The sequence below is a fragment of the Lathamus discolor genome, chromosome 1, assembly GCF_037157495.1.
Source record: "Lathamus discolor isolate bLatDis1 chromosome 1, bLatDis1.hap1, whole genome shotgun sequence".
NCBI lineage: Eukaryota > Metazoa > Chordata > Aves > Psittaciformes > Psittacidae > Lathamus > Lathamus discolor.
This window is the reverse complement of record NC_088884.1, coordinates 133,682,772-133,709,067: the sequence shown is the minus strand read 5'-3', so window position 1 is coordinate 133,709,067 and position 26,296 is coordinate 133,682,772. Positions and strand designations below refer to the sequence as shown.

General features: G+C 36.4%; 1 protein-coding gene across 3 annotated transcripts; it reads right to left on the bottom strand.

The window, feature by feature from the left end:
* Positions 1-3,096: 3,096 nt before the first annotated feature.
* FGL1 (fibrinogen like 1) lies at positions 3,097-24,641 on the bottom strand. 3 transcript variants are annotated; one of them, XM_065696455.1, is made up of 8 exons: positions 24,535-24,641; positions 20,087-20,162; positions 14,328-14,508; positions 11,266-11,425; positions 9,184-9,281; positions 8,236-8,324; positions 7,493-7,680; positions 3,097-3,741 (listed from the first exon to the last, which is right to left on the bottom strand). In XM_065696455.1, the coding sequence occupies exons 2-8, from the start codon at positions 20,150-20,152 to the stop codon at positions 3,441-3,443; spliced, it is 1,083 nt and encodes a 360-aa protein (XP_065552527.1). In that variant the 5' UTR covers positions 20,153-20,162; positions 24,535-24,641; the 3' UTR covers positions 3,097-3,440. The 3 variants fall into 3 exon arrangements, with proteins under 3 accessions (XP_065552527.1, XP_065552544.1, XP_065552537.1); XM_065696472.1 differs by having other exon boundaries at positions 3,097-3,600; XM_065696465.1 differs by having other exon boundaries at positions 24,541-24,641.
* Between the last annotated feature and the right edge of the window lie 1,655 nt (positions 24,642-26,296).

Genomic DNA, 26,296 nt, shown 5'->3' with positions numbered 1-26,296 from the left:
GTTAGGGTAGGGTTAGGTCTTAGCTAACTGAAGATGTAGCAATGAGAAGGTGGATTTCATCATGCACTAAATAAAGGTTAAGATGGCCCTCAGGTACTTGGAAAAGATGAGTTTTGGATGAACACTGTATTCAACAAACCACCACCACCCCCAATTAGGTATCAAAGAGCCACTATCAGTGTGAAGTTTTACATTCTCTTTGAATGAGCACTTTAACTAACAGAAAATAGTATCTTTCCTCTCTCTGTGCATACACACACATATATGGATTTTGGCTGAGTGCTTGAAACCTTGCTGATTTCCCAGTTCTCAAACCTACTCTGAGAAAACAGCAAGCATATGCTCATATTCATTTCAAAATACTTCCTGGGTTTGAATAGCTCTGTTTTTTGATTTCTAAGTTGACCTATTAATAGCCAATTAAAATAAAAAGACAGAAATAAGTGGAAATTTTGAAAATTTAGATACAGAATACTTCCTTGGACACTTTTTCTGCTCTTTCTACCTCTTTTACAACTGCTAAAGAGAACCTGCACTGAAGCAAAAGCTGCATTTTCATTTTTTTTGAGCTAATGAGCTTTTTGAGCTTTAGTAAACTGAAGGAACATGATAGGAATGTTCACAGCCCTGGCAAGCTATGGTTTGATTCCCCTTTCTGGGTACACCAGTTTGCTAACAGCAAGGAGAAGTAGCTTTGACAGAACAAAATGTTCTACTCATAAAAGGGGTTTGAGAATTGGTGTCAGGAGTAAGAGTTTTGGGAATGGTAGGGATAGGTGGGCTGTACATAGGCAATAAGCCAAGGAGAAGTCTCCACTGGAAAGGCAGTAGGCTAGACTGCAGTACCTCAGCTCTCTCAGTGCATACCAGACATTCTAGGAGAAACAAATGCTGTAGCACATAAGGCTCTTTCACTGCTCATTTAATTCATCTGGGTTTGTAGTTTCCATTCTTTTAATGTCCAATATGTTTAGCAAATGGAAGAAAAGAGAAATACTCAACTGAAGATATAAAGGTGTTTCCCTTGAACAAATATTACAGAAAGAATTATTTTTGATTACATGTTGATGCTATCATTATGTTCTTTATTAAATCATGACTGACAAACAATTTTCCTTGTTACCGTCTTGATTCTTCTTCTGGTGCATTATATGATTTATATCAAGTGGTGTGTATTCATTCTCAACTATTTGGGAGTTATAATGTTGTTCTGTCTAATGCCTGAACAAATAAACTGGCCTTTGTTCTGCTGTCTTGTAAGAATAAAGACTACTTTAGAACATGTTCATACCTGTTGAAGAAATAAATTAATATGAATAGGCAAGCCAGGTAAAGAAAAGAATTCTCTTCCAAGCTCTACTGTCTTGCCTAGTAGCTATTTAAACTTGCCTTTTGAAAAGAAGGGGTTTCTTTATTTGAGAACAGTTATATGATCGTTTTGAATTACAACACTTTGACATGTTTTTCATGTGGCCAAAAAGACTTATTACATAAAGAAAGGCCATAGGAAGGTGGCAAGAGTACTGTATTTTCACGTTGCTAGCAGTATACCGGATGCATTTTAGACAGCTAGTATATCACAGTCCTTGTTCTAAAGAGCATTCAGTCCTTTAGGCTGAATATAAATGCATTGTAAGATATAAAAATGAAGATTTAATCCTCCTTCATTTATGATCTCCAACAGTGAAAGGGAGTCCATTTTTATGTCAGAATATGACAAAAGCACCCTAACTCAGCTGAAAGATTTCATTAGCATTTTCCTAAGTAGAGGATGGATTTATGCTGCAGCAAAGGAAGAAATTGCTGCAATTTTATACGCACAATATGCACATGGTTAGAGTCTTTTGTGTGTGTGTGTACAGATCCAGCTTTGCTGTACTTAAATCCTCCATGTCTTTTATTTTAATTATGTGGAATATGATCTGTCTTGATACTCCACAAATAAATGAGTTAATCTTTCCATTTTCCTGTGAAAAGCTAAGGATGTTTTTGCAATTCCTACATAATGACACCCATGTTTTTGCAAAGAATTAAATCCTTCTCTTAAAAGCAGCAAAAAAACATTGAAAATCATGATGGGAAATACTGTACTTACAACATCTTTTCAAATCATTCCAAACCTTCCATCATATTATTAATGATTCATACTTACATTGCTGCTCATAGAGTTAGATGGGAACCCATTTTAAATTCTGTGATAAAATTGAATAGAAATGCACATCATATGTTCTGTTATAATGTTGAATGCTGAACATATATATCTGTATATATGTATGTATACATACACACACAGGCTGGTATGCCTTCCTATCAGATACAGAATTTAATTTAGTTTAACTGAGCAAACAAAGCTCCAAATAAGCAGTTGTAGAGCTTTCCATTGGTCCTCTCTATCAGGGGTACAGGGATTTACTAAAGGGTGGAAAGAAGAACATAATAGGCCTAGAATCAGACCGACTTTGAAGTGACTGAACAAGACTTCTGAATTTGGAGAGTTGTGCAGTTTGACAGATACATAAAGAAAGTAAAGATTTATAGAGTCAAGTGCTAAGAACCTCTAAAATGCCAGATTTTAGCTGCACATAAAATACACTTCCCTCTACGCATGCATTATGTTTGCAGCATAGGTCACATTAAAATTAGCTGCAGCTTTTGTTATTTAGCCTTTTGGTAAATTCTAAATGTCAATACCTTAAAGACCAGGTTTTGTTACAAAAAAAAAAAAAAAAAAAAAAAGCGTAATGGTTACCAAGAAGAAGAAACACATAATTACTGACCATCTAAAAATGTTAGATTTTAGTGATGTGACAAGCCCTAGAAATGCCTCAGCAATAACAAACAATCCACTTCTGTAAGCTGGGTTCAACTGATTATAGCCTGATAGCATCCCGTCTCTTCCTTCTTTCCCTGCCTCATTCTTTATACTTACTATGTGTGCTATGTACACAACAAATGCAACAAATAAATCAGAGGAATTTACAGGCAGCTCGCCTCCAAAGCCTTGAGCCATTCTAAGGAAAGTATGTTCCACTTACTGAGTAAGACAGCCTTACACTTGTATTTAAATAGCTTTTTGGTTGTAATAAGTACAATTCATTTTAATTTTTGAGTCAACACCGTGACAATACTGTTTTATTTAAAGGTGAAAGGATTTTTAGTTACTGCAAAAGCTAAAAATTCTCCATGTTGATGAAGATGTCCTTATTCCTAGGTGAATGTCTGCCTCTTTCAAAAAAGCCTGTACACACAGTAGCACAAGCATTTGTATACAGATTTATAAGCCAGATTTTCTTCTCATTTACATCTCCTAAAACTACTGGTTACAGAGAAATTATTCCAGATTTATATATGCACAGAGGAGAAGCAAAAACCTGCCCATCTGATTTAATTTGGACTGATTTGCTAAAAGATTAACCAGATAAATCGTCTTAATAAAATACTTAAACAATATTAGGTTCAAAGTCTGCTGGTCTGACCTTCATGACAACAGATTTCAGAGAATACCACCACCCATGCCAAGTGTACCAAACGATCCCGTTGTCTGTCTTTGCAGTATAGGGACCCTTGTAGTACAAACCGTTCAAGTTGGCAGAATGACACCTGGTGGAAAGTAGAGGAAAACAGAGATAAGGCCTCTGAGAAGTTGCGTTTGTCATTTCTGTGCGAGTCAAATATTTTGCTATGTTGATAACAGCCCAGTTTGGCAGCTGCAAACATTTGCATTTGGGGACTTCAGTGCACCTAAACAATAACAGTACAATTAGGGCATATTGCAAGCACTCTTATTAGTTTCTTTGAAATAAAAGTTCTTTTTGTTCTTTCCACGTTTCCTGACATTACTAGCTCTCTGAGTCCTGCCTGCTAATCTGTTTCAGTGGAGAATTAGTCCAGAGTTTTTCAGGTCATAGGTGGCAGCAGGGCATGCACCACACAAAATTCTGGGAAAGAAATGCTGTTCTGCTTTTTGTTGTTCTGTTTCACAATTACCACACATGGTGTTTTGTATGACAAATCCATCAATTTGCCTGTTCGTCTGTGGACTTCTGTATACAAATAGATTAAATCTGTCAGCTAATTAAACATATATATACCAAATCACTGGCTCATCAGAGCTAGCATTTTATTTGACTATACAAAATACTTGGTGGGAGGGGGAAGGGGTTTCTTTAATACACTGAAGAAATGCCATTACAATTTATTAACTGAAGTGGTAAAACAAAAAATAAAACCCCACAAACTCCCTAGCAAAACCCAAAAGGCTTAATTAGGCACCAGCACCATCTTGATACACATTTGGTTTCTACAGGAAATCTTGGATCCTTATGTGACCATATGGAGAGCAAAATAGCTGTTTCTTCTGCAGCACACTGCAATGAATGGGCTTGGTTTATCTGCCAGTTCAGTGTTTTGTTGCAAGTGTTGTTAATATCTAGCTGTCGAACACCATGCTGGATTTCAAAAGTATACTTCAGAAAATACGCAAACAGAAAACAGCCCAAATTAAACTTACGGATATTATTACTGGCAAATCTTAGTCTCTTTGCCTTTGCTTACACTTCATTAACAACAGTTTTTGAGAACAGTTTTGAGAAAATGTCATGAAAGCCTCATAGGAAAATTCTCATATATATATATATATTCTTATTTACAGCTCACAGTTTCTAAGCTCAATTTTGATAATGTGTTGGTTGAAAGCGTATAAACCACAGATATCAAAAGTGACTTTGGTTTTAAGAATGACAGACCTGTATCAGAGCTGACATAATTTTTGTAGCCATACAATTCAGTGCTGAGCAGGGACTCTATCAAAATGAATCAAACCATGATTTCATTGGAAGAATCATAATTGCTAAGAGGTATCTAGATCAACTGAACCCTCCTTTTAGTTCCTTTGATGGAAGCAGGCAAAACATGATTTTGTCAAGAGCAACACGAGCCAGTAACAATTCTTAATTAGTGCTGGGAGGCATGGTATTCTGTAACCAGCTGGATGCTGCCTGAAGTAAGTGGACATACGAAAGAAACAACTGTCATGTGACTATATTATGAAGCAGCAGTCATTCACAAATCAATAAGCTCCTTAAAGTTAGCCTGTGGTCCTCCTCTCTTCCTGATAGGCTAATTTTTAAACTAAAAAACTTCACTGCAATAGTTTCAGAACTACAGCCAACTCTCAATTATCCTTGAACATTTTATCTGACTTACTTACATATTAACTGTATGACAGATGCAGGGAGACAGAGTTGGTTTTCTGAAGAATTGTTTGAATTCTGCCTGCACTTACTGGCTGCAGTATGGCCCCACACGGATGTAGCTATGCCATCTCCAGGATGACTGGTGAGGCAAGAAGCCTGAGTTGGTGAGACCTGTACCCCAGCGTGATGCCTGGCAAATCCACCATGATCACCCATGCATGATCTAACTAAAACTGGGAATGCTGGGGAGAGAATAAGCTCATGTCCATTAGACTTGTTAGCTCTTCTTTTACTAGTTATGAACCTACTGACCTTTGCAATGCCCTGGATGCAAGAAAGCTTATCGCCTGAGTGTAGTACCAGAGTGAACCCAGCTCTGTGGATTTGCACCCAAGTTGAAAATCTCTTCTACAGCTTTGCTTACAAAAGAATGCCATTTTTCTGCAGAAGTCCAGGATGTCAAGTGCTGAGCTGGAGCAAGACCTAAGCTACCTCCATGTGGCCTCACTCGTGTCACATCCCTTGGTATTCATATTATCTGGGAGTTTCTGTGTTTCATTAGTTCAGATAGCACAGAGCTGGCTATAAGAAATTCCTTCATAGCTGGGAGCTCCTATACAAACCAGCCAAAAGCACTAATTCCTTCTAGGTTTGCTAATCTGTGCATGACAAATACATGTTCTGAGTGCTTTCCTTTCTCTGCCAATATTGTTCTTTTGGATAGGATTTAAGGATACTGAAATTCTCTAGTATTTTGCAGTATTCAGTCTGACACTAGGCTTAACATGAAAAAGTCTGTAGCAACGCAGTGGAATCAATTGCTATTAGTGATTGATTTTCATTATCCAGATAGGCTGTCACTTTAAGAGCATGAGCTGCACAGCCATAATAGGAACCAGCCTAGTAGGAGCCAGCTATCTTTAGCAGTTATGTAGCACCAGCTACAAGGTATTAATAACTGTCAAGTCTGCCATACAGTTACTTTTGCAAAAGGGTAATTCTTTTGCCCAGACCGATCCAATATTAACAACAATAACAAATAAGTTTTTGAAATGCCAAAAAAGTATGCAGTTGACTAACACTCATTGGTGATTCACTCCTAATGAACTCCATGGCTTGGTATCAGAGTTTTATGCTCCTTGAGGTCTAGGTATTCCTCTGAATCCACAAAAGTTATGATTTCATGGGAAAAGGACCTCCAACACAGTTGCCTTTCCCTTTTATGGCTTAGCTTTTGTGAGAACTGCAAAAAACTTTGTCTACATGTGATTTTTTCCATATGTCTCAAACATTCTGCTGACCCCCATCCATGCAAATATATTAAAATGTATTAAAATAAGTAATTAATTATGAAACCTTGAGTTAATGGCTACATCCTATCAGCTATGGTGGTCACAGATGACTTACAAAAACAGCACCTGGAAAATGAGGAATTAAAAAACAGAAATAAAGGATGACACGACAGAGAAAAACAATAGAGTTGATCCAGCCTGGCAGCTCTTGCCAAGTGAACTGAGATCACTGAGATCACCATGAGAGACTAGTATGCTTTCTTGACTTGTTTTTTAAATCACTGTATTACACAGCTAGATTGCGTAGTTTCTCTTCATGGCTATTGTTATCTAATGAACTAATGGAAAGAACATAGCTGCCTATACAGACAGTGCTGCCAGGTTTATCCTTTCTTTCTGAGTTGGTATTTTACATGTAAGTAGGATTCAAAAATTCCTTTATTGAACCCTGTTTAAAAAAATCTTCCTTTCAGCTCAGCCATGCTCACTGACAGAAACTGAGTGGACACATTCCCATCTTGATACTGAAGGAATAACAAGAGCAAGATGCAATGAACTGAGGTGAAAAAATGAGGCTTAATAACCCAGCACTAGCTCAACTCATCAGATATTCTGTGGTTCTGCCACATCTGCTCTAGTGCAGTACAGGAGAAATGCAAAAGTACAACAGGGATACATCCGCAAACAACAGGGATACAGCTGACCTACTTGTGTACAAAATGGTTAAAGGGGCAGAATTGTCTTCTCCTTACTGCCTGATAACAAAGATGACCAAAACCTATGGCAAATAGTGTTATCACAGACCAGCTTGAGCTGCGTGGTAGGTGCTGTCCTTCTGAGGTGAGCCTCAGTCTCACCAGCACTGAGATCTCTGCTAGGGGTCAAGGGCAGATCGCAAATACAATAAACAATGCCAGTCCTGTCTTCTACCATATGTTATTACTGCATGAATACACATGAAGCAGAATAATTGTCTAATACTGTATTAATATAAAATCAAAATACCTGTTAAACCACCAGCCAGAATTTTCCTCTTCAGCACAGTTCCCTTCATAGTTGTCATTATCTCTGTCTCTAGTACTGAATTTCATTCCTCGATGATCAGCCCACCATTTTACTTCAGGATGAAATCCACCAGTAAGGGAATCACCAGCTGTACCAGAGTATTCACCACAATTCATCTCATAAGAATACTAATAAAATGTGAAAAAGAAAGGAAAAAAATAATGCCAATATGTCTTTGACATTTAGCATATCAGAGAGTGAAACCACAAAGAGGAAACTAATCTGTTCCATTTGCTACTATTTTTATGCTTAGAAATGTCATGCCACTTAAGCACTGTGTACTAGATAATAGAGGGTTGTAAAGATGCTTTCTGGGGTAAGCACATTTATTATGTGCATAAATGACATAATAAAAAACAATATTAGTGTTAATTTGTAGTACATGTTAACAAATCAGAACATCATGTACCATTATTGTTGGTGATACAAAAATAGAAAACCTTGTTTTAATCCATGGCTGCTAAACAAAATGATTCATACATCTTACAGTAAGTGTGAAACTGATGTATCAAAGTAAATCACTGTTATTATATATTTGAAAATTCCAAGCATGTGCAAGAAGGAAAATATGATAAGGTTCTACACAAACCTTTATGAAAATTAGGGAACCTGTATGTCTGTTGTCCGTGTACAGAATCCACATTTTCATTAAACCCTCTAGTCACTACTTAGCATTTTATTACCTCTTCACCTGCAACTCTGAATCTTGCATATTGTGCAAATCGCCGTTCTCCTTCAAAATCAGTTAGATCAATTCTTAAAGTATAGTTCCCTTAAGAAATAACAAGATAAATTATTTTGGTTAAACTATTCCACCTCACTACTTTTTAGAACACAGTATTATAGTAGAACATTAATATACTAACTAGGCATTTATCATGAATCTTATCACATCACAGCATATTTTATGGGGGTTTATCTTCTTCCTTCATGCATATTAAAGCATATCTTGCTATTCTTTGTCTTTTTTCACCTGATTCAGCTTAGAACATTTTAGAATTATTCCAATACAGATTTTCAAGTTTAGACAACAAAAAATCCTAAGAAAATTAGATTTTTATACTCTTAAGATAAAAGAGTTAAACTAGGACTGCATCCTGGTGGCACTGATTTCCATATAATTAGCTGGCTCAGTTAATGTGTAAGTTTTGTATTTGGCGCATCCTACAGCAAAGTGGAAGTTATCTTAGATTGAGTAACTATTAGTAAGATGGAAATAGCTTTCTAAAATTAGCCTCATCAACAGGCCCAGATTTACCTTCATGTAATAGCCCATGCAGCTGTGTAAAGCCCTGACTAAATGAATTGGTACAGCCTACTTACCTGGCTCTGGACTGTTAGTGATGTTGACTGTGAAGTGGGTAAAGAGAATTCTTTTAAGACATACTCCTGTCTACCATTCCCTGTTTTGCTGGGGATCCCTGCATGACAGTGGCCCAATGACAGTTTTGAACCTTCCGTTATAAAATAAACTTATATTCAAATGTATTTTGTTCTGAAATGTGGGGAAGTCCGTGCAGATTAACAACAGAATTCAGGATTTGTGCAAAGAAAACAGGTAACAAAAAATGGCCCGGAAAGAGCAGAGAAACAGAAACAAGGGAAGACAATTGTTACGATACAAATCTTACCTTGATTAGTCAAATAATGAAGATTTTTATTTCCAAGCCAATATTCACCATTTTTTGAAACAAAATTTCCAAATCCTTCTTCATAGTCAGTCCAGACTCTGAAAAGAATATAAATTACTAGTTTACAAAACCCCCAAGTTTGCTCGAATGTTTATTTTATCATACAATCATAGACCACAGAATAATTCCAATTGGAAGAAACCTCAGGATGTAATCTAGTCTGATTTCCTGCTCAAGGCAGTCAGCCATGAGTTCAGACCAGGTTGCTCAAGGGCTTGTCCATTCAGGTCTTGAAAACCTCCAAGGAGACTGCACATTCTCTTTGGGCAACCTGCTGACTATTCTCAGTGCAAAAAAGGTTTTCCTTATATCCAAAACTTCTCTTGTTTCAGCCTATGTACTTTTGTCTCTCATCCTCCCACCAGACACCGCTCTGAAGAGCCTGTTTACCCAATAAGCTCTCAAACTGCTCTGCTTTCTTAGTGACCTCCTTGTAGGTAACAGGCAGGCTACTATTAGGTTCTTCTGAAGCTGCCTCTTTCCCAAGCTGAACAAGCCTCAGTCTGTCCTCACAGGGCAAGTGCTGCAGCCCTTGATCATCTCTGCTGAACTCTATAAGGTCATTATTTATCAGAACATTAATAAACAAATATTTTAGATAGTAATATCTTATTTACATGTTGATCTTCACAGAATTATTTCTATTTCTCACATATGAAAGACTGAATCCCAGTGTGAAGATTAACAGATTTTTAAAACCAGAAGAAAACACATAAACTCAGTCCAATCTCTGGCATAGCCCAATTTCCCTGAAGTGAAAATATTTTTCCTGGTTACATTCAGCGGGTCAAAGTGGATGTGTAGGTTTACCACAAACGCAGTTTCTTTATTTTCCATGATGTGATTAAAATATGAAACCCCTGTAGCTGGATATATAATTTTTTTAATTGAGGTATTAGCTATTTCCAGCTTGGACTTACAGATCTAACAATTTTTGAACTTTAACACTGGTACATACTTTCAAGAATTAATGTGTATACTGAAAACACTGAATCTTTTCCCTGTCAACACTGGCTTTGAAACAGTTTCTCAGTGGTTTTGCTTTCATGACATGTTCTAATGGGGACAAAAATATGATCTATTTCCTTGATGGAGAGCAAGTATTCTTCAACTAGTGGGTGAAAGTATTATGCTGTGCACATGCAGTCATAAGAGACAGCAGTCTCTGTGACTTAAATAGCTGGCAGTGTCTGGCAAGGGAGAATGGGTGGTGTGTGGTGGTAACAATTGTAAAATGCTACAGGCTGCTTCTGTAGCTTGTATGTCCATATTTTATAAGGTAAGAATAGCAAAGTTTTCTTGGCTGGATTGAAGTATTTCATCCTCTCTGGGAATCACTTCTCTATTTCATAAGGGTCTTGTAAAGTTAGTTGCAGTAATCATAAACACAGGTAAGCCACAAATCCACAGAAGGATGCAGATACACGAGAAGCAAACTGAGCAAAGCAGAGGTTCTAAAAACATTCTTGTTGCTTCTAATATCTGTAAAGATTTGTAGAGTTTTATATTCAAGTCTCACAGAACCAAAAATTTTACTTCTGGATATTCTCCAAAATGCTTGAGTTTTGGCAAAGGCGAGGAGAGTAGGTGTCACCCATCATATCTTTCCTGAAGGCATTTTATCATGAGCTACAAATGACTCTGTGGTGGGTTTCTCTCAAACTTGTTTGCTGATGGTATTTTGGTTCAAGCAGACTGCTTACATTTTTACTATTTGCAAAAGACAAGGTGGTCTTTTATTTGTCAGTAAGAATTCATGCTCCAACAATTATTAATGCATTTAACACTGAAGTGTCATCATGTAAAATGTTCAAGCTGTCAGAAAAAGACTAGAAGAGATGTCTCCCAGAAGAGTGCCAGAGCCAGAAGTGGTACCTCATCTGGAGGCTGTCCCACAAAATAACCATTCCTCACTTTTATCTGGGATAACAACAATTACAAAGTCAAGATTTAACTTGGCTCCATCTCACTGAATGTTTCTCCACTTTGTTTCCAATTTTAATGACTAAGTCTGGTACCTACCTGTCAAAATTCTGGCTGCCATCAGAACGTCTCTGAAAAACAGTCCAACCACCCCCTTCAGACATGTCACAGAAGGCAAGAAATTCAGTAGGACTCTGGATAGGTTTCATCTTATAAAATCCACTTTGCTTATGGCCGTCATTGTAGATTTCTGCACAATCTGTTCACAAAACATTCATTGGACACAGGTTTTTTAGTCCTATGCTTACTGGCAAAATCAGAAATCAAGTCATGTCATGTAAGAGTCACATACAAACCAAGCTAATACAAAGGAAATACTTCTGCAAACATATTTTTATGTCTTTTGGGCATTTTCTTGTATTTGTGTTGGTTTAAACCTTTACTGAGCTGTAATTATTTCGACATTTCTTTAAAAGAATCTTTTTCTACCATAAAATGTCATTCTTGTTTTCATCTGACTGGCAAAATCATTCCTCTGGTTTAAGTGGTGTCGTTTTTAATTTACAATGGTATCATCCACATTAGAATCCTGTTACAATCATATAATTTATCTACATATAAAACACATAGTAACCTTTAAAAACAAACATGTACTTCTATTTCCAGAAAGTCCACAGGAGAACTACCAAAACCAAAAGCATGGAATCACCAGTGTTAGAAAAGGCAAACAATTGCTGGACCTCATACTTTTGTACCAAACAGGTGAAAAAATATGTAGAAGACAACCCCCAACATAAAAAGGACATGGAACTGTTGGAACAAGTCCAGAGGAGGGCCACGAGGATGATCAGGGGACTGGAGCACCTCCTGTATGCAGACAGGCTGAGAAAGTTGGGGCTGTTCAGCCTGGAGAAGAGAAGGCTGCGTGGAGACCTCATAGCAGCCTTCCAGTGTCTGAAGGGGGGCCTATAGGGATGCTGGGGAGGGACTCTTCATTAGGGACTGTAGTGATAGGACAAGAAGTAACAGGTTAAAACTTAGACAGGGGAAGTTCAGATTGGATATAAGGAGGAAATTCTTTCCTGTTAGGGTGGTGAGGCACTGGAATGGGTTGCCCAAGGAAGTTGTGAATGCTCCATCCCTGGCAGTGTTCAAGGCCAGGTTGGACAGAGCCTTGGGTGACATAGTTTAGTGTGAGATGTCCCTGCCCATGGCAGGGGGCTTGGAACTAGATGATCTTAAGGTCCTTTCCAACCCTAACTATTCCATGATTCTAAAAAGTGCTATATATGTGTAAAATGATATCACTTTGGCTTGATACCATTTATAGTCTGGTCTGCATTGGTGTTAGTGGCTAACCAGCATTTACAGCAATGACAAAATTCAGAGCTCATGAAAATATATCAGCAATTTAATTGTATAATCTTATATTTTTTTCCTCTAGGAGTTAAGAAATGAAAGGAGTTCTTTGTTTATATGTAATCTACCATCAAGCAGTCATAGAGGAAAGATGTATCACTTTCAACATTTCTGTTTTTCCTGGCAAAGGTAGGGCCGAATAACTGTAAGATTTTCCCTGAAACATTTATGAGCATGTTGGCTGAACTTCCAGGCCAGTTTGGAACTTTCTGAACTATTATATTTCTTCTCAGTGAAAATGTCAGTGAGGATTAGACATAGAAAATAAACACTTCATATTGAAAACAAACAGCTATGCCAGGATTTGAAGAAACTTTAATGGAAAACAGAATTTAAATGATAGCTAAGTTGTGTTTCTAGAGAATGTTTGATTGGTTTATAAAAAACAGCTTTTCCTGTCCATTATTTTCTTGTAGATTAGCAAAACACTTGAGCATATTTTATTCTTTAGCAGGTGTATATAGTGTGGAATTTCTCCCTTATTATCTAACCTCAAATTACCCAGCTCTGTTGACATTAAAATGCTACAGCAGTTCAAATTAAATACTGCAGTACCAACAGGGAAAGTGAAAAAACAGAGAAAAACCACAACCCCACAGCAGAAACTGAACAACTTAGATCTGTTATTTAGAATCACATCTTAAGAAAATAAACTGAAGCAAATGCTAAGAAAGGACAAATACCTTTCACCTCAATGTGGTTTTAATAATCTTTTCCACTAGCAAATGAGTCATCCATAATAACAAAAGAAAGAATTCCAGGGTGCTGAATATAAACAAATATACAGCTAAAATTTAAAGTCAGACTTATAACTGCTTTTAATTTGATTTTAATGCTGCTTTCTTAAATTTGGTGCCTTGTTGTATCTTGTGATTTCTTCCACCAGCATAAACACAAGTATATTCAAACAAGGCTATTAAAAATCATGGAAGTTTAGACTTTCTAGCACTGGACAACTAGAAACAAACTCCATCCAAGGATCCACCCCCCAAATTGTATTTTCAATCCAACTATTGGTTTGTATGGTATTTTATTATTTTAAGAGATTGGGCCTCACTCCAGCTCGTAGGAGCTAACACACTTAGCCTGCTTCCACTGTAGAAGGACTGGATCACCACCAGAATGCTGGTGAGATTACAAAACCAACTTAAAACCAGTATTTTAGAAGTTGTGTTGTCCTGACCTGAACTTAACTCAGTCAAAATGGTGCAACATACAGAATATTACTAAAGCAAGATGCAGATGTCATTATGCCAGGCTTGCATGTGTAAATATGGATGTCACAGGGACTTTAGAGATTGGAACAGAGTCAGGGTGTACTTTTAACCCATGTCATGCTGTGAATGTGTGAATGTGAACTGACCCTGTGGGTTAGAAGTTCTGGAGATTAGTCAAGGGGTGTTTAGAAATCTGTAACTGCTTATTAACACTTCGTATATATCTGTTATTGGCTTTTATCTGTTGAATTGCCGATATTTGCTCTGAACTTATTATTTACTGGTTGTTTTTGAATTACATGTTATTAACAAACCAATAAACCACTTAAATCCTGATTTAATTTATACCATGTGACATTAACAATTTTTCCCTGTGGTAGCAGGCCTGAGTAAAAGCTGAACACTGTTTTAAACAAACAATTTTCTATGAGCTTTTGAAACAATAAGTCAATGGGCCCAATTGTGCTAAAGCTTCTGGGTAACATTGCAATGAATGGAAATGAAAAGAATAGATTTGTTTCTAACCTGAATACTGTCTTTTTCCTCCCAAGTCAATGACACTCTTTTCATCTCCTCTGTCACTGTACTGAATCTCTTTCTTCTCTAAAAGCCGTATAATTTTTCGCTGCTGCTGTTTCACACGATGTTCCAGAAGCCTAACCTGGCCCTGAAGTCGTATCTGCTCTTGAAAACAGTTCTGTAGATCCTAGAGAGGAAAACATACCTTATTGTAAACTCAACAATTTTTGTCATATTTAACATGTGACACAAAAACAAACAACCCATAAATAAAATTTAACTTGCATAAAACATTTGCCCACAATTTCCTACAGACACTATGTTGACTTCTGCCTCAATTGCTACCTCTATTTAATATTATTTTGTGTATTACAGTGACCAAACGTATACCTTCTTTGCAAAGAGAGATCTTCTCTTTAATAGCTATAATTACCAGCTCTCACTTCAAACATGAAGAGCGGACTACAGGGAAAAGCACTGTAGTATGGACCCCATCATAAAGACTGCTTATTTTCTATTGTCTGCCATATACAGAGACTTACTATACAGTGAGGCCTTGCTACTAACATTGAAGGTTCTAAAATTCCAGAGTTTTAGAGAAATATAGTCCACACACATTTCCAACTTCATTGTGCATTTTTCAAATGCTTTTAGATTACACACTTCTTATGATAAAAATCTTAACATTGCCAACATAAACACTGTCCAGTTTCAAGCTCATTTTTTGGCATGATAAAAGAAATAGTCCCTAAGAAGCTGCAAATATGTAAGAAATGTAAAAGATGAACACTTAAAGTCTCTATTGTGCAGTGACTTGTACACTTAATTTTGCCATGCAGAGTGGATGAGAAATGTGGTGATTCTTATATGGTGACACCTACCACTCATTTTACCCTAGTGCAAATACAGATACATGACAAGAGAGGTGGAATAACTCTTCCAAATTCTGACATGCTGATAGTACACAGAGCAATAAATAATTTGGTTTAGATTAATGACTATGGTAAAACAGCCAAAGTGAACAGAACCTGATCTAGGGAGCTTAAATTAAAACAGCCTGTACAGCTTCAAATAGATGCTACACAAATTTTATTTCAACATAGAGGAAAAAGCCTTCAGAGTTTTATGACACATTGTACAAATGTGCCATGAGATTTTGTGTCAGTGGCATTGTGTCTGCAGTTTTATATGAGTAAACTGAGTTTAGTAGCTACAGTGCTTGCACAAGAGCACAACTAGCACTTTAAAAGCAAAATCAGAGGGCAACCTTTTGGAAATCTGATATGCAAGATCAAGTATGCAGTAGGTCTAAATTGGTACAACCTTATTCATAGGGCAACATTATTTACATGCGCTAAGGATGTAGACCTATAACATTTTCCATTCGTACAGAAAAGCTGATATGTCAGACCACTGTGCTATGACACTGAACTAGCAAGACCTGAAGTAGCATACTGACATGCACCTCCAGTGGTATCTGCATACTTCCATTTGTATCAATAGGCTTCACCTATTTTCCATGAACACTCCCACCAAAATATTTTGTGTCACTTTCTTGCTGCAGTGATTGTTTTTTCATCTATCTGAAAAATAGATACCATTCTGTAAGTTTCTATGCAGCACAAACACGGTTCTGGTTAGACTGACTTCCCTGTGGTACCATTCACCACAACTCCAAGGGAAAACCTTCTGAATTAAACTAACATCTAATTAAATCTGCATTTTATAACTCTAACGCATGCAGATTTTTTTCATAATTCATTTATGGTACTAGTGAAGAAGCAGACGAACTTCTGCTACTGTCAAGAAACATCCATATAAACTGTGTCATGACTATGGTTATTTCTGATAGAAGTAAGTATTGCAACCCCTTTGCTTTTTCACTAGAGAGGATGCAATTCACTTCCATCAAATAGACAAAGGAACTAGAAAAAAATTTAAGATTAAATAATCTATGTCCATGAGTAAAATGGTTCCTAACCATCGTGTTCCATTTGCTTACAATATTTAGTCACGCTGAAAATTTTGATGATTGGGCTTTTGCATAACAATCCTGAACACAGGCCTCTGCTATAAGTTTTTCTGAAGTCTATCAGACGCTTGCTTTAATTCCTACTTAGCTGCAATCTAACACATGGTGGAATAAAAGAATGGGGAATACACATGTGGAAGGTCTAAGCAGTTTGTCAGTGACCTGTTTGAGAGGAAAAGGTTAAACTGCCTCCCTGGGTTAGTGCTGCCCATGTTAGGCTGCTTTGACAGCAGGTTTGTCTGCAGGCTCCAACTGCTTGCGACTAGCTCCTGAGAAGCCACAAGGAGGCGCTGTGAAATAAGAGGCATGTTTACCAAACACTAACATCTTTAGAAGACTAAACAATGCAGGCAATGACATAATATCCCTCGAGCCCTATCTTATTTAAGAATACTCCCTTGAAAATCTTTTCTAGATGTTGATAGATATACTAGATCCCTAATATACCCACCTTTTCTTCTAGCAGGAAGCGAGAAGAAAGTACTTAAAATATATGCATATACAAACTTGCTACAGTGGCTTAGAGGAACGTTATTTGACCATCAGCACTGGTTAATGTGTGACATGTTGCATATTACAAAGAAAGGATGCAGTATTATATAGTCTTCCCAGAGTGTTTGTCTCAACTTGCATCTGCAACTTCACATAAACCCTTCACAAAAGCTGAGTTGAACTGTGAAATTAGAAGACGCTTCATTGACAGGTCTCTGCAAATTCTCTGACTAGTCCCAAGTACATATATAAAACTATGGAGAACTGGAGAGTTGCATAGGTGGGTTGAGAAAGACTGAATAAATACTAGTAAAAAAAAAAATAATTCCAGGATCACACTGATGAGCTAAAGCTAACTATAGAAGTAAAGCTGTCAAAAATCCTATGTTAACAGTCAGATCAAATAGTAATCCTAATAATATAAAGTTAAGATTGCTAAAGAAGCCATCATGCCACACTTACTAGTCTTACTGCAGTGTTTATGGAGGTTAGCCTTCTCTGTATCAGTCGTAACTCAGGACTCTCAACTTTGGAGAACATGGTAAAATACAATAGGAAAGACCTGGGTGATCCTGGAAATAATGGCCCATGTCACCAAGCTCTAGCAATTTCATAGGCAAAACTTCAGTCTCTTTAACACATGGCAAAGTCTGAGCCACAAAGAGCTCAGTTTGGAGCATGAGCCTGTGCTTTTCAGAGGCAGCTACATGCAGGTAAGTGTGTTTCTTTCAGGTGTAAGTGAAAAGCATCTATCAATTCACCCTTTCATACTGCTGAAAGCCATTTTTCCTGCTGTGATTAAACTACATAGCAGAAGCACATAACTTCTTGAAAGCCATTATTGTACCTTAGAAAAACTTGCTCTCTAAACTCAGTATGACACTACTTCATGTACCACTATAAAAGGTCCCTTCCTGTGAACCATATAAAAAAACAAGTCTGCAATAAGCTATGTCTCTAAATATTATTTTTAACTTTGCATTTTGAATTGATCTTTTCTTTTTTTTCCTTTTTTCTTTATTTACTGTGAATTGTGAATTAATTCATGAAAATGAAGAAGTGTCACTGAGCTGATTCTCACCTACTTCACAGACAAGACACTTATTATGTGGTGAACAGTAATACAGCTACATTACACAGAACAATTTCCTGGTGAACAGAATTTAAGCTTCCAGTGCTGGTAAATAGTAAGTGACAATCCAAAAATCACCAACCATACTGAATAGCTACACTATAAGAAAGGAACGGCTGAACAGAAAAAGCATTTTTAAAGTAACCTACATATGAAAAGCACTGGTATCTAATACTTTGCTTTCTCTCCCTGACTTCAACCTTCTCATTTATCTCTCTGCCAGCTCCAGACAAATCCCACTATATTTTGCAGCGCAGCAAAACCACAAATCTTGTATTTGGAATTCCACATTTTTCCTTTGGGACAATCACAGGTTAGCTGTGTACCTTCAGGGTGGAACAATGCGGCTTGATCTGCAGTCTGCAGGCTACCAGGCTGTTCTTTTAATATACTATTATACCTTTCCACTGGATAACTCTTTTGAAGTCATTGGAGCTAAACCAGTGCACACCTAAAGTAATATTAAAGCAAAACATATCTTACAGTTATAAGAGTCAGCACCTGTAACATATTGCTCTTCCTTTTGTTAGATATGAACCAAAGTTAAACTAGTACAATATTGAAATAATAAAACGGGATTTTGATTGTTGCTGTCTCCAGTGGACAATAGTGCCCCCTGACTGAAACCAGACTGAACATAACCTGTTCTGTCTGTTTCAGTGAAGCAACTGTTTGTACTACACATTGAGAAGCAATTATCCAACAACTGCTGACAGCTCTATTCTTGGACATATTTAACCAGCTGCTGTAATTAATGTGCATTCACAATTTTATTTCATTATTGTGTGAATTATTTAGCAGCTAGTGACCTTGCATTAAAATTGATGCCATAAATTAGACTCAGAATACTTTATGAAAACTATAATTATTTTTTCTTTATGATTTACTTCTTATATTTTTAGAATTTAAATGAGGTCCAAAAAAATCTCTATTGAGATTAGTGTTTTATTGAGATTACAATGTGAAAATTTAAGAGGTAAGCTTCAGATTATTCCCAGTTTTTAGTCATAGGGCCAGCTAAAGCCCAGAACATTCCAAATGAAAAAATAAAAGCAAACAAATGCATTTCATTGCAATGCCTTTTTCCTAATAGGCTTTATAAAATTTAGTAATGTTGTTCTCCACTGAGCAGGAGTGATTAGAGGCAGGTGCTTCCTATTCTGCCCCTATAGAGCTACTTACCTGAACAAAGTGCTTCCATAAGATAGTGTAAGACACAAACAGTGATGATCACCTAGTTGTAAATTCAGCAACCACTTCCACCTAGGCAATTATGAATCAACAATTCAATCTCCCACGTCCCTACTAGCTAGGAATAGAATACCAAAGTAGGAAAGACAGCCAAGACAGGCAGTACAGGACTGGTGAGGTTAGAAGTATTTTAAGCAGTGGAGTATGTGGGATTGTGTTAGGGTTTTTGTTGGAAATCAGAATCCATAGCAAAAGGTTTTGAGAGCTAGATGTGAAGGTGTTTTGATTGTTGTTTCTGAGTGTGAATTATAACATAGTAACATGGCAACAAGTAAGAATATGAAGCTGTGGATCTTGAGAAAAAGTTCTATGGCAAGTGGACAAGATAGAAAAGGATAGAAACATTCTTCATCCTGAGTGTCAATGACCAGAAATACTACTGCTGCAGCTGCTGCTTTAGGAGTTCCTGGGTTCTGCCTTCCTGTAAGTATACTGCTCAAAACTAAAGGTGTTAATTTGAGTTAGCATTACCCATGAGTGGTAGTATACCTCTCTTGTGTGCCTTATACAATACACCTGTTAATGCATCATATGATACCTTTTCTAGCAAAGATATTCTATTGCCTTCTAATTCATGTTGGATCTCATAACAAACTGACTGGCTTATTTTCTTCAGTGCTACTACCCAGTCATTTATCTTCCACTGTATATTTGTGCATTTGTTTCCTCTTTCCTTACTAGAACCTTGTCTTCACTGAACACCATCTGAGGTTATTTCTCCAGTCTTTCAGTTTTGCTCTGAATTCTAACCTTTTCCACCAAAGGTTCTACCATCTCACGTAGCTGAAGTACACTATGGAGGACAAAGTATGAAAGATTTAGAAGAAACTATAGGCAAATTTAATTACTGGAACTTACAGAGCTGCCAATGGCATCTATGAAGTTAGCTGCAAGGACAAAATCAATCATTATCAATATCTTCATTCTTTGGAAGCTGTGAAGTAGAGGAACAAAGGAAATACTAGTTAACTTACACATTAAAACTGAATATTGACACTGGAAATCTATATTTTATTTGAAATAATTATTTTCTTACATATTGTAAACATAACGTTTATTTAGGCTTCATTATAAATGTTGAAAATAGCCTCATTAAGTAGGACTCCTAAATTTACAGCAAAAACAATTTATCCTTTTAGGCTACTTTGTAGCAGAGCTTCCCATGTATTTCAGGGCACCTATTCAAGATTCAAACTCATGCATTTTATTATGAAATGAGATAAAAGAAAAATAGCATTTTAAATTGCTCTGAAAAGCAGGGTAATATTCCTTGTTGGTCCTTTGAAATGGTAAGAAAGTTCTCTGTTATATTCAAGTAATTAAAAGTTCAATTGGGCTAACTGTACTTGAACTAAAGTTTTGTGCAACTTTTGTGTGCCAGAGCTTTTATTCTAACATCTTTCAACTGATAGCTATGCATATTCTGTACTGTATAACCCACAGCATTTTAAATCCCATTATTTCATACGAAAAATATTTTATATGACCAAAAAATCACCATTGTATCTTACTGCCTTGCAAACATTAACTGATAAAATATCACAATTTTCTGTAAGGTAGGTGTGTGCTTTTCATCTCACAGATGAGAAACCAAGGCCTCTAATCACTAAAATATTTACATATACTATACATGAACCAATTCTAAATCGATTAGGTAAACTGCTGCAAGCTATCAACTGAGGAATGTTTGGGGTTTTCTTTTTAACATACAGTATTTTCATTTAGCATACATCAACACCATTTTAAACCAAAAAAATGTGTCCACTCTGCTTTTTCTACTTACTAAACTGAATCAACTAACTACATGTTAAAACATTTGTGGTTAGACAAAGCATAAGACCTTTAATAGAGATTAACGATTCAATGCCAGTATGTGCATATTGAAACATAAACTTTATGGACATTACCATTCATGTTTCTACAGGAATTAATGTAAAACACTAGTGGAACTTCAGCAGACTCTGCTTTTTACTGTACAAAGACACACAAGGTGCTTATGTGAAGTATATTTTTAAGTTCCTATAGAATTGGTCTAGTGTGAGATGTCTCTGCTCATGGCAGGGGCATTGAAAGCAGGTGATTCTAAGGTCCTTTCCAACCCAAACCATTCTATGATTCTGTGATAAGTCCAATTTTACTTTCACCAACCTCTGAAAAACTCCTGCAAGTGTACGAATTACAGACCAGCCAAATTTCAGATTTTCAACACCTAGTAATAAAATACTAGGGATGTTTTTTTTAAATTACATTTATTTAAGCAAGCAACATTTGGTTTATTTTTACTTTTGAGTTTTGCTGGTTTGAAAACATCATATATGGAAGCAGAATTGTGAGGCCCAAGTATATCTGTATAAAGCTTGTTATACCACCTCTTGCACTGGACTGATGCAGACACAAGGTATGTTGTTGCATACTCTGTATGCACTGACTCATGTTACAAACAGCTCAGAAGGGTTTTCTAAGCATTTTGGACATATGCAACATCTACCATTAAGCTGCAAAGCACTATACAAGGCAGATGTCTATCACTGAGGATTCTGAAGGAATCCATTAAAAATTACCTATAAAATGTTTCTCATTTATGAAGTGTGAACTGAAAATCTTAGACGAAGTTATTCCTGTGACATAAAATTTATGATTTTTAGGTTGTAAGTTGTTCTTTATGCTAACCAAATAAATGTTTTATCATTTGAATTAGAAGCTTTACCATAATTGAATGCAACAAGTTCTGCTACTGTTTGAAGTTGTGAATCCTATGAATTTCAGGCTTAAAAAATGATGTGGGGCAGGATCTGCAAGAATTCTCTGGCATTGTATTCTGTTACTAATTTAGGTTTTGGAGGTTTCCGTCATGATAAAACGTGCTTTCACCTTACAACAGTATTGCAACAGTACTAATTATGGGTAATGCAGCCACCACCATTTTGAAAGCGGCTGTTGCCATCTGTTGTAATGACACTGCCAGTGAGAGGAATGACTGAAGAGTACATCAGCTGCCTGGACAACCTGTAAATGGTCTATATCTGATAATCACTGTCCCAACTCCATGCATATCTAAATATGTTTTCTAGGAGAGAGGGGACGATATTTTTTTTCACTAGAAGAGTAATATTTAACTGCTCTGCTTCATTCTCTTTTATTTTCATTATAAAAGCCCCCTGTCTCACTCACATTAGTCTTAATATTCAAACTGTTCTATCATGATTTCACTGACCGAGTGTCTGAATACCGCAGTCAAAAAAGGCTTGCACAGCTTTACAACAACAGTATACTTATTTTTTTTAAATAGACTACCAAGTAAATCTTGCATACTGTTCAGTGAAATTTATGTTAGTAAAAAAAGAATAAAAATAGAAGACTATCCGTCACAATCAAGGCAGATCACATCCCTTGCAGCATCTGTGAACTACTATGAGCAAGCTACACAAAAAGAACGTAGCATAGAGCGAGGAGTGTAGAGTGTATACAGTTGGTTTGGTTTGTCATCTTCAGATGAAGTCACTTTTCTATTTAAAGGCTGCCTCTTTCTAAAGCATGATCCTTTTGTGGTGAACTTCATGAGGGCTGGACTTGGGAGACAACTTCACATGTATCAGCTCGAGCACTGAACTGAGATATGCTCAAAAGTCTCATAAATAAAATTCTAAATGTGATTATTTAAATATGTTGCTCTATATATTTTAATCTTGGAGTTCAGTTTCTAAGAAAATAAGTTGAACAGTAAACTCAAGATGAATTATTGATCCTGTAGTCCCTCAAAATATGAGTTTGCTGTGATCATAAGAGAATTAAGAGGCATATAAAGAAGGAGCAAACAAGTTCAATTTAGCAGACCTCTATGTCAGAAACATGGATGACACTGAAACAGAAAGAACACTAAAAACTCCAGAGTGGACCTGTGTCCTGGGTTCAGTAGAAAAAAGGGTTGGGGGGACCGAAATGTTTGTGCTATTGTCCCCCCAAAAGAGAAGAAAGGTCAAGAAGAGTTGGACGAGACATGAAAATTCAAGCTCTGAAAGGAACTGGCTAACCTAACAGTGTTTCTCTGCTTCTGTGACTGCCCAGCAGAGAGACCCAGTAAGGCAGAGGACAGTACCTTTGAGCCAGTTTCTCAGGAAGTATAAACTCCCATAGTTTATCTGATCCCAGTTGCAGTGACATGAGATTAACTGAGTGGTCAACCCTACAGTGATAATAAAAATGATAAATAGGGTCAAGCCCCATATATGTTCAAAATGCTTTGCATATACTAACTGAATCAACAGATTCAGTCTTGAATCAACATGGGTAACCGTTTATTTAGTTTTCCACATTCCTACTAAAAGTTTCTGAAAAGACAGTTCTCTGAAAGTGTACATCCTCGCTCTTTGGTAATATATAAATCTGAAGTTCTGTTCAAAAAAAGATTAAAGTAGGGAGAGAATACAGCCGCTAACATTCACACACAAAGCAATAAAAGCATTCACCCCCAAAACTGCAAAATAATTACATATCTTAATCCATGTCACAGGTGAACACAATTGTTTAATTTAGCAAACATTTGTGTGTTCTTGATGCTAGGAACCCAAAGAGTTAATAAGTCCTGAGAGACTTCCAAGACTTTTGTAATAACACCTGTGTTGGTTTAACAAAACCAAACCTGTGCAGAGTAGAACCCTTTCCAGGAAATCTTCCTCTCAGACAGTAGATGTGTGGATTAATTATCACACATCATCATAGAGCAAGATAAACTTATTGTAATATTTTCAGGCTGAAAACACAAGTCCTTTGCAGTTAGGAATCCCTTTCTGTTCTAATAGTATTGAAATTTAAGGACAACTCTTCTGAAACCTTGAAATTTTATCCATTTACTATCATTTACTGTTCAAAGATTACACCTGGAAAGTGCACTTGCACAGCTGTGCAGAAAGATTTCTTCAAAGCTATGGAATAAAAATTATAGAAAGGTACCTTTTTCTTTCTCTATGCCAGGGCTTTCTTTACAGGCTACTCGGATAATCCTATCTTCATATTCCCCCTAAATTCAAATCATGATTTGTTCTACATTTAGGCTTAAACAGCAGCCTTGTTGATACATGCAAACATTATTATAAATTTAAAAACTACAGATTTTAATATGAGGTTTACTAAGTAGAGATCGTAGCAAAATACCTAGAACCTGCTAAAACAGTCATATGTCATTAGCAATATTGCACAAGTTATAAGGTCTTCAAAAACACACTACTTTTAAACTGTAACTACAGCAGTTTCCCCAAATTTTCCTTCTACCTTCCTCCTACCTGCCCCTCGGTACCTAAAATGTTTACCTTTACCCTCTGGACAGAATTCAAAGTTGATAAATCTTCTCAAGCTGATGCAAAGAATTCCAGAGCCCTTCCCAGGCTGTGATTGTTTTTGCTATTAAATTCTGTAGAGTTGAGGCTTACATCTGCTATGAGTCACCATGTAGGAATGTTTCTGAGAAGCTGCAGTTATCAAGACTAAATTGCAACATAAGAAGACGACAATAATTCTATGTCTAACACAACAGTTCCAAAATAAAAATAGACCAAAAATAACAAAGGAACATCCATTCCCTTTTACTGTTCTGATCCAGGAAATTGCTCTCAGCATCATATTCAGCTATACACTCTAGCGCTTTCCTGAATCACAGCCTAAATCTCGTAGGTTCTAGAAGTATACAGAAAGCATAACTGACCCAGCTGATTTACAAACAAAACATAATCACTCAGACTAGAAGTCACATGTTAAAGGTAATAAAGTAACAAGAAATCTGCTAAAAAAATACCCAACAAAGTAACACAGTAGAGAGAAAGCCAAAGCGAACAAGAAAAACAGGACAAAAATCTTGTTTGATGTAAGTCAGTATTTTTTAGCTGAACGGAAAAGCACTCAGAAGCACATGATCTCAGTGACTTGTGACTTGGCTAGACTTTCTATTTAAGCTTTTTACAGCCAGATGAATACATTGAAGAATGGAATTTGTTTTGAGTGTTTGCCCTCCTTCTCTGTTGGTTCTTCCCAAAAAGTTCAAAAAATGAGTATTCTTAAAGGAATGTTTCTGGAAGAAATGAACTCTTACGGAAATACTGAACAAAAGCAGTAAAAGAAGTTTCACATTCCACAATATAATAATAATAATAAAATTATTCACACCATCACTTTATTTTGAAAACTAATACTTGTTGCACGCTTCCTCTGCATAATTCCTGGTGTAATATTTGGAATCTGTTTACCTGGCAGTATTTCTCTTTACTAATTACATCAACTAATTAACTTCATAGTCTAAATTTCAAATATTTAATAGTATCAATAAGTTTCTCAGAAGTAGCATACACTAAGAATGATTGAAAATGTGAAATAATTCATCAAGAATTTTTTACTGCAATTCTTGCTATGGTGAATGCCTTTTGCATGGAGGGATATGTCTGTTTATAGCATGACTCTTAACCAATTGTTACTCAGTAAGTAGGCTCTGAATTTAGAAAGTTGAAAAAAGGCATGGCATTTTAAACTCAGATTTATTAATCATTTAAACAACTTATTGAGGGTTATAAGTAGAGTCTCCATGACTTGAAGCCTTTAAACAAAGACTAGACGGCTAAAATGTATGGTTGTGATTCAAGAATTATATACAGTGTCAAGTCACAGGTTTGTGTTATTCAGGAAGTCCATCTATAAACTTATAGATTTCACCCACTATATAAATACATTGGTATATGGATGTAATATGCAACAATAATATCCAGGTTTTAAGTGATTCGCCTAATTTTTGAGTATTAATCTAAGAAACAGGTGCATAATTTAGTTATTTCAGTTATTTCACTATCTGTCATTTCAGATATATGATACCAAAATCAGGAACACATCTTCATTATCATGGATGATATAATCAGCATATTCAACATATTTGGATTTTATTTTATCACCTCCCCAGCTCTTATTAGAAAAACAAACCAAGCAGTCTGTCCCATCTTTTTCAGGACACGTTAGCAAAGACAGTATTACTAGCATATATAGAACACATTACAGAAGTTAAAGATCTAAAAAATACCTGCATCTGTACAA

Bases quoted from the DNA above. Each gene is read 5' to 3' on its own strand.
- FGL1 (XM_065696455.1), bottom strand. From the start codon at position 20,152: ATGAAGATATTGATAATGATTGATTTTGTCCTTGCAGCTAACTTCATA. The intron at 14,509-20,086 runs GTAAGTTCCAGT...TTTCCTCTCTAG, and splicing joins TAGATGCCATTGGCAGCTCT to GATCTACAGAACTGTTTTCA. The intron at 3,742-7,492 runs GTATTTTGATTT...GTTATTGTTTAG, and splicing joins TCTGGCTGGTGGTTTAACAG to GTGCACTGAAGTCCCCAAAT.